Below are 8388 nucleotides of genomic sequence, written 5' to 3' on the forward strand. Positions count from 1 at the left end.
ACTAATTGCGGTTGGAAGCCGGTGCATTTGGTGGCAGCAAAGAAAAAATGTCAAAAGTGAGATTGTCCGGCAGCCGAACCAAACTGCCATATCGATACGAGTTCTAGTGACTAACTTGAGTCGTTCACTAGCACCTAACCAACCGATGGTGAAGCGTGATTATATGTGGCTCAAGCCAAGGAGAGGAGTGGTTAAGATTAATGTTGATGCATCCTTTAGCACAAAAACTATGTGTGCAGGTGCAGGAGGAGTGGCAAGAGATGACAGTGGTTAGTTTATAGCTCATGCTGGCTGGTTCAAACCGCATGTGGTGTCAGCGGATGTGGTAGAGATAATTGCTATTCGAAATGTTCTGTATCTAGCAGCTTAGATTGGTTGTAACAGTTTACATATTGAGTCAGATAGCTTAAATGCAGTTGAAGCATTCAACACTGAAAACTTTCTTGAACGGTTATTCTCCTCGAAAGCAAAAAGAGTCTAGATTATGCAAATTATGAAGTTCATAAGTGCCATCATAGAAGCAAATTATGTAGCTGATTGCATAACAAAATTATCTCTCACTAATAGCTTTATACTTGGGAAGATGATATCCCAGATTTTATTTCTCATCTTATTGTAAACGATCTCGTCATAAATAAAGTTTGATTTGTCAAAAAAACGAAAAGGAGAGATTTGGGGAACAAATCCCCAGATTCGGAAACAGAGTAAGGAGGGGCGTGTGTGATGCACACACGTGACCGTCTCGGGGAGCCCACATCACCGCTGCTCCTCCGGCTACCTCTTCTTCCTCAACCCCGGTAACCCACGCACGCACGCCCATCCTTCTCTCCCACTCCTTGGCGCGCCGTCGCTTTCCCATTATCGTGGAACATTCTTCTCCCTCTCGCTTCCAAGAAGTCGGGAAGGATCTCATCTTCCCCCTCTCACCTGTGAATTCGTTAGTTTCATCCTTACCAGATCCCCGGAGGAGCTGCAAGCCTGCAGCAACCCGTGGGCAAACATGAGTGGGTTAAAAGAAGTTATTCTCTCTTTAGCGAGTGAGTGGTTTAAGACTATTGATTTTCCTGTTAATTCGCATAGTTTGCATTAGTGATTTTTTTTAGTTGGAACATTAGTGATATTCTTGTTGGGATTTGGGACTTGGGAGCAAACACCTTTATTGCATAAGTATATTCTGACTGCGCCATGGGTCCTGGTACTGCCAAAGGAAGCTCCTTTCTGTTCTTGTTGCTATCTTCTCCCTAAATAAACTGTAAATACTATCCGGAAGAACAACTTAGTTTTCCATGTGGTTAGGAAGTGCTAATTTTGCTTCAGAAGGTCGCTGAATTGTTTGCTAGCTTGCCAGATGACTCCTGTGTGCATATCCTTTCCATCAAGACTCTTTTAAATTTTAATGTTCTCAAGTTTCTTATCGACCTACTTAGCTAGGTCCTTAAGTTCATTATATGTATGTGTGCGTGGGTTATAAATACAATACCATGTTCGTCATTGCTCGTCTTCTGCTTCCTGAGCTGAGCATTATATTGTTTCACGTTAGTAGTAGTACCTGATGAAATATGCATTTGTTGTAGCAGGAACCAGAGCTAAATCATATAGTTGTCTTATGGCATGCGTCTGATGGCCAACAATACAATGGGAAGTACCACTCGATCATGCGATGCTTACCTGCTGTGCAAAGGCGAAACACTGCTTCCAAATGGTGTCCGTGCTTTCCTTTGTACTGTTGCCCTAGCGTACTGTTTTATGGGTTTATCCGCGATCACTGCCCGGTTCTTCAAGTCGATGGAGAGCATCACAAACCACTCTCGGGAGGTAGTCACAATTGATCCACAAACAAATACACCTATCATGAAGCATGAGAAGGTTTGGAACTACACTATAGCGGATATTGCTCTGCTTGCTTTTGGTACCAGCTTTCCCCAGATCTCCCTCGCAACAATGGATGCAATCCATAATCTCGGTCAACTGACAGCAGGAGGTATAATTAACCGATTGACGTAAATATTTTGACACAAATCTTATTTAATTGTATCTAATTTGGTAGTACTTCTGTTGCAGGTTTAGGTCCAGGTACACTTGTGGGTTCTGCTGCATTCGATCTGTTCCCTATCCATGCTGTTTGTGTGGTTATGCCAAGGGCAGGCTCTATGAAAAAGATTTCCGATTTAGGTGTTTGGTTAGTTGAGCTATTTTGGTCATTCTGGACATACATCTGGCTGTATATTATTTTAGAGGTATAGTCATATTCTCTTGTACTGCTATCTAACTGTAGTTGCTGAGTACAATCGGTAATACTGAACACTTTGCACTTATGTGCAGGTGTGGACACCTAATGTGATCACCCTCTGGGAGGCCTTGCTAACAGTTTTGCAGTATGGATTACTTTTGGTTCATGCGTATGCGCAGGATAAGCGGTTGCCATATGTGTCGATCCCTTTGTATGGTTCTAGTCCTCAACATATTTTTCTCTTACCTAAATTGTATTTGACCAATTGGCCATTGAGAAATTGATTATGCATTTATTTTTTCTGATGTTTGTAATTTGATGTGGGACAATCAGGGTCAGAGGTGAGAGACCTGAAGATTGGGTTCCAGCAGAAGATACTTCAGATCACCATGACAAAAACTGTGATGAATATAGTGACATACTACCTAGCGACAATGAGGATGTTGTGGATATATTCTCCATGCATTCTTATAGCAATGCAGGTAAATAGTTTTTGAACATTGGGTACTGTTTCCTCTAATGAACCTATATTATTTGTAAGTAACTAGAAGAGGCGCAGACATGCCTTAACTCAGTGGTTAGGCATGCGGTTGTGTAATCTAACCACCCGGGTTCAGTTCCTATAATTGACAGGTGATGCACGTGGGTTTTCCCCATTTATTGAGTATCACATCTGATGTGTGGTGGAACCACTCATTAAAATAATGTCTTGATACTCATAAAAAGTAGTCTTTAAGGACCAGGCTTGATGTGTGGTGGGATTACTCATCAAGATAAAAATCTTGATACTCATACTAAAACGGCTGTGTGCATCCCTAGTTGGTACAAAGCCGGGAAGTGTAATTCTCCCAAATTTTGGATTGCCCATCTCGCTCGTCACTAATTACTCAAAGGAAGGCTCCTGCGACGCGCCCCCCGCGCGTGCCACGAGAGTTCTAGATCAGCCGCCGGCGCTAGGTCTCCTCTTCCATCCCCTTCTCCTCCTCGCCGTCGTCGAAGGGCTTCCGCCGGGCTAAACACGTGTTGCGCTGGCGGTAGCGGGGCTCTATCTCCTCCCTCCCTCCCTTGGTCGAAATGCCAGCAGCGCGGGGCCGCTCGTGGCGGCGCTGGGTTCCGACGGGGTCTCCGGCAGCGGGGACGCAAGGACCCATTGGCTGCTGTGCTAGGAGGCTGCGGTATGGTGACGGGCAGCAAGCGGTGGGGCGAATCCATGGCAGGCACGCTCGGATCTTCTACTTGCCGGCTACGGCCACTTTGGTTGGCTCGGGTTGACGGATTTGGGTTGTGTGCTCGGATCCTCTGGCCAGACACAACCTCGGGTTGACGGATTTGGGTTGTGTGCTCGGATCCTCTGGCCAGACACAACCTTTCCTTTTGCATTGGTTGGCGACTCTTATGAGTGCCTATGACTCTAGATCTCGTGGTTCGCGGGACTACCACCGGGGAGAAATCTTTTGCCCGGATCAGCCGTCGCCGATGATAGCGATGTCTGTGGGCGCTGCTAACCTCCTTGGAGGTCATAATCACGGTGCTGGTCCTGTCGAGCTCCGAGGAAACCTTAGAGTTGGCTTGCCAAACCGGACAGTGGTGGTGTGTGGTGTCTTCTATCTCCTTGGAGGCACTATTTTGGAGCTCAGATCTATCGGTGTGATCTTGGAGGTGTAGGGGCATTGGACCACCGTATAGACTTTGCTGGAAGGGTCGTTTGCTCTATACCGGATGGGAGCTCCCGGTACGCCATGTGGGCGGTTGGTGATGCCCCCCTAGATGTAGCCGGTGTGGCGTTGAGATGACATCCTCCATTGTCGAGTTTGTAGGTGTGGCATGGTGACTTTGGGTTGTTTGATGTATGTATTTGCTGGACCTTTGTCGAATAGTTTAATAAAGATGGCCGTATGCATCCTTTGGATGCAAAGGCCGGGGGTTCAACCTCCTTTTCCAAAAAAAAAGTAGCCAGAAGAGCCAGAGTTTATATGCATTCGCATGCGCAGTCCAATAAATGATTAAGTACCTATTAGTAGTTAACTTATCCAGTCTTCATCAGATTTCCTATTTCTGTTTGAAAGTGCATGGAGTTAATTAGTGAGTTACAACCTAGCACTAATGTGATATTTTGCGATTACACTAATTTGTTTGTACTACGAAATACATTGTCTTAACGGTGTATGTCTGAAATGGTGCTTGTAGTTTATGCAGATTGATTATCCTTTAATATTTCTCCCTTCTTCATGGCCTAAAATATTTTGTTAAATGACTCAGAAGTAATTTTTCTTATGGTTGGACACCCGCAGGGTATCATCATGTTCCAGAAAAGGATATAGAAGAAGCGTCCAAAACAGCACTTGTAGTAAAGAACACACAAGAGGATATTTGCTGGCTTTCTGTTTGGCGGCAACAATTCGATGATGCTGTAAAGGTAATTTAATTTACCGCTATTTGGTATCCCATAGTTTCAAATTTGTCAATGCTGCTCCTTGTTTACATTTACCTTGTATCTCTTGTTGATTTTACTCTTTTCGGTTACTATGTTAATCTATCCGAACTTGTTCTATTTAATTGCCTGTCCAATGAGCGCATAACAAGCATGTGAAGCATAATCTAGACTTTTTGGCTGCCTACAATTGCTAAGTTTTGCTTGGAAAACTTGCACTGTTTGGATAACTTTATCAATTACTTATCATGCTGAAATTCATTGTGTGTACGCCTCCTGTATCCTCTGCTATTTCTGGTGTACCAATCATAGTTATCTTTATTTTAGTAGTATTCAATTGCATATCACCAGTCTTACTTTGACACACCCAGAACATACTTATTGTTTCAGTCATCACAGTACACACTGAAAGCTGACTCAAAACAAAACAAATATGTTTTCTGTCTCAGAACTTATAGAATATTAAGTGATTTTGTTAATATATGCAGTTGGAGAGTCCCGAGCTAAGAAAAATGGATTCTATCAGCCTGAGATTTATCATAATATGTTGGAACTCAATCATCGCACCTTGGAAATTGTTGTTTGCTTTTGTGCCCCCATATCAAATCGCACATGGCTGGATTGCTTTTATTTGCTCTCTGATCTCCATAAGCAGTATTGCCTATGCGGTTACCAAGATTACAGACCAGATAAGTTGTGTCACAGGTTGTAACCTGCTCTTGCATATGTCTGATTTTCATCTGCTCACCTTGATTTAACTGCTGTATGCTGATAGAAAATCAAACCTTTCTATGTAGGACTAAACCCATATGTTATAGCATTCACAGCGCTGGCTGCTGGAACCGCATGGCCGGATCTAGTCGCTAGCAAGATTGCTGCCGAGCGTCAAGTTAACGCAGACTCTGCAATTGCCAACATCACTTGCAGGTTCGTTTGTACACACATCCTCTTGAACTAGTTCGGGGCATGAAGTTCTTTATTGTTGTTAATTCCTCAAGCTGGAGCGGAGTGGGACTGATAAGTTTCTTTGCTGCAGCAATTCAGTGAACATATACGTTGGCATTGGTGTTCCATGGTTGATCAACACAGGGTACAATTTCTTTGTCTACCAGGAACCACTGTATATAGACAATGCTGCTGGTCTCAGCTTCTCACTTCTGGTCTTCTTCGCAACATCGTTTGGCTGTATCACAGTTTTGGTTTTCCGCCGCATAGTATTTGGTGCTGAGCTTGGGGGCCCTAGGCTGTGGGCTTGGGCAACATCGACTTATTTCATGGTCCTCTGGGTTGTTTTTGTTGCACTTTCTTCTTTAAGAGTTTCTGGGGTAATATAGAATTTTATAGGCGCAAAATATGGTTCTACCTGGTAAAAAACATTGGCTAAAAAGTTGATTCCCGTTTCATATGCTTTGAGTATTTATATGCGAGACACATAGGCCAGATGAAGTTAGTTGTTTGATTAGGTATTGTAGATACATACTCTATATTATTCATTCAAGCCGAATATCTCATGTACTCTATTCATATAATAGATGCATGTTTCAAAAGTAAAAGGAGTACAATACTCATTGTAAATGTAATCTCTTTTAGTTCTAGACCGGATGACATTTTGATACTGAACATCTACATCTGTTTAACCACACATGTTTGAAACACTAATATTGTGTTTATGTTCTCTTTCTATGTTATTCATGTCTCCTTTGGCCCCACGGCTTAGATTTGTTATCTCATATCTCCTTCAACTTTTTTCATTCGGAGCTTGAAGGAATTTTTGCCATTAATATGGTAGTTGTTTGAACAAGTTTTTGCCATGAATGAATGTGAGTGAAGTTTGTTGGCGGAGTCACCCTCAAGAACTTTCAAGTTCTTCTTTAGCTTCTTCTTTAGGACACACATCAACTTAATGGGAATCCTTGGAGTTGTAGTTGTAGTTGTTGAAGTAGAACTTGAGGTTGTCTTGAACCCATTTGACCAAGGCTTGATGTGGTTCTTCGAATGAGTCAATGTACTCTTGAAGATTGTCCTTGTTGTCGGTGCTAAAACCGGCGATCTAGGGTAGGGGTCTCGAGATATGGATCTAGGAACAATGGTAATAATAGACAAGGGAGATGGTATTTTACCTAGGTTCGGACCATCTCGAAGAGGTAAAACCCTACGTCCTGCTTTGATTATATTGATTTGATAAGGTATAGAGTACATAATGGTCTATCTTGAGATCAGATGATTGTGTTCTAAACTCTAAGGTCGATAATCGTACCTCTAAAGACTAAACCCCTTGGCTTATATATGCACCGGGGTACCTAGGCCATACATATGGTCAGTTACCATTTAGGAATAAACACGTCGACTATTAGGACAATCCTTGAAGTACACGCCCAAGGGTCACATCTTAGGTAGTCTTCCTTCATCTATTGGCGGTCATCAGCTTGGCCCCTGGATGACAGGTCGTACAGGTTAACACCGCTTAGTCCAGGACACCGTTAGTATCCCCTAAACTGGTCTTCAAAGCCGAGGGGTGCAACTCCCTCCTCAAAATGACCTTTTTTGTTGGTGTCTTCAGGCTGGCAGGTGAGTTCCCTCTTTGGTAGTACATGCTTGAATCCAAAGTCCCTCATTCCTTACAATTATCAACCCTCCTTTTATAGTCCATCCCATCACCATATGTTTAAAATTTTAACCTTGTCAATCAAATCACATGGTCTTTTCACAAAGCGCTTCCTCTTTGTCCGAGATCCAGAGTTAACCTAGTCTCAAAGACTTGCCACGTAGGCTTGACCAGGGAGAGGGTTTACCATGATAGCTTTATCGAACCATCATGCCTATTGTGGGATTGAATTAGTTATCACAAATCCTATCAAGGCCCGAGGCAACTTTTCATTGGCATGTTTGATCAATATAGAGACCATGCCCCGATTTTTTGGGATATCATCAAGTTAATTAATCTACGCGCGTATAACGACACAAAAAGTTGGGAATATGTGATATATCCGACGCGACATGGGGATTGTTGGTCTTTTGCTGACCTATAAAAGCAAGGGGAAGTAAATCTTTTCTTCCACGCTTCCATCCCTTGCTCCATAGCCCAAAGCTCAAAAAAGCTCCAATGCTCTTAGATCTGCCTTCAAGCTTCCAACCCTTGTGTTCTTCCCCGTCGTTCAAAGGAAATGATCAGCAAAGGAAAAGAGACCCCGACCTCGGCATCCAACATCGGCTTAAAGGGGTAATGGGTGCCCTTCAGCGTCACCGAGGGAACCATTGAGGAGCTCAAGGCTGCAAAGAGAGGGAGAGGCAGAGAGGGAGAGAGGGAGGGTGAGAGGGAGAGGGAGGGAGGGAGAGGGAGGGAGGGAGGGAGAGCGAGGAGAGAGAGAGAGAGGGATAGAGAAGGAGGGGGAGGGAGAGGGGGAGGGAGAGGGAGAGGGTTAAGCATGATAGCTTTATCGAACCATCATGCCTATTGTGGGATTGAATTAGTTATCACAAATCCTATCAAGGCCCGAGGCAGCTTTTCATTGGCATGTTTGATCAATATAGACACCATGCCCCGATTTTTTGGGATATCATCAAGTTAATTAATCTATGCGCGTATAACGACACAAAAGGTTCGGAATATGTGATATATCCGACGCGACATGGGGACTGTTGGTCTTCAGCTGACCTATAAAAGCAAGGGGAAGTAAATCTTTTCTTCCACGCTTCCATCCCTTGCTCCATAGCCCAAAGCTCAAAA

General features: G+C 43.5%; 1 protein-coding gene across 2 annotated transcripts; it reads left to right on the forward strand.

Moving 5' to 3' along the window:
* The first annotated feature begins 713 nt into the window (after positions 1 to 713).
* On the forward strand, positions 714 to 6214 carry LOC123448406 (magnesium/proton exchanger 1). Of its 2 annotated transcripts, none has more exons than XM_045125261.1 (9): positions 714 to 797; positions 1578 to 1981; positions 2062 to 2237; positions 2323 to 2441; positions 2564 to 2712; positions 4522 to 4646; positions 5150 to 5366; positions 5459 to 5588; positions 5698 to 6214. In XM_045125261.1, the coding sequence occupies exons 2-9, from the start codon at positions 1612 to 1614 to the stop codon at positions 5993 to 5995; spliced, it is 1584 nt and encodes a 527-aa protein (XP_044981196.1). In that variant the 5' UTR covers positions 714 to 797; positions 1578 to 1611; the 3' UTR covers positions 5996 to 6214. The 2 variants fall into 2 exon arrangements, with proteins under 2 accessions (XP_044981196.1, XP_044981195.1); XM_045125260.1 differs by having other exon boundaries at positions 739 to 1037.
* The last annotated feature ends 2174 nt before the right edge of the window (positions 6215 to 8388 follow it).

Source organism: Hordeum vulgare, chromosome 4H, assembly GCF_904849725.1.
Source record: "Hordeum vulgare subsp. vulgare chromosome 4H, MorexV3_pseudomolecules_assembly, whole genome shotgun sequence".
Lineage (NCBI taxonomy): Eukaryota > Viridiplantae > Streptophyta > Magnoliopsida > Poales > Poaceae > Hordeum > Hordeum vulgare.

Excerpts from the sequence above, each read along its gene's own strand:
- LOC123448406 (XM_045125261.1), top strand. The coding sequence starts at position 1,612 with ATGCGTCTGATGGCCAACAATACAATGGGAAGTACCACTCGATCATGC. Across the intron at positions 1,982-2,061 it reads CGGTCAACTGACAGCAGGAG|GTTTAGGTCCAGGTACACTT; the intron begins GTATAATTAACC and ends CTTCTGTTGCAG. Across the intron at positions 2,713-4,521 it reads GCATTCTTATAGCAATGCAG|GGTATCATCATGTTCCAGAA; the intron begins GTAAATAGTTTT and ends GGACACCCGCAG.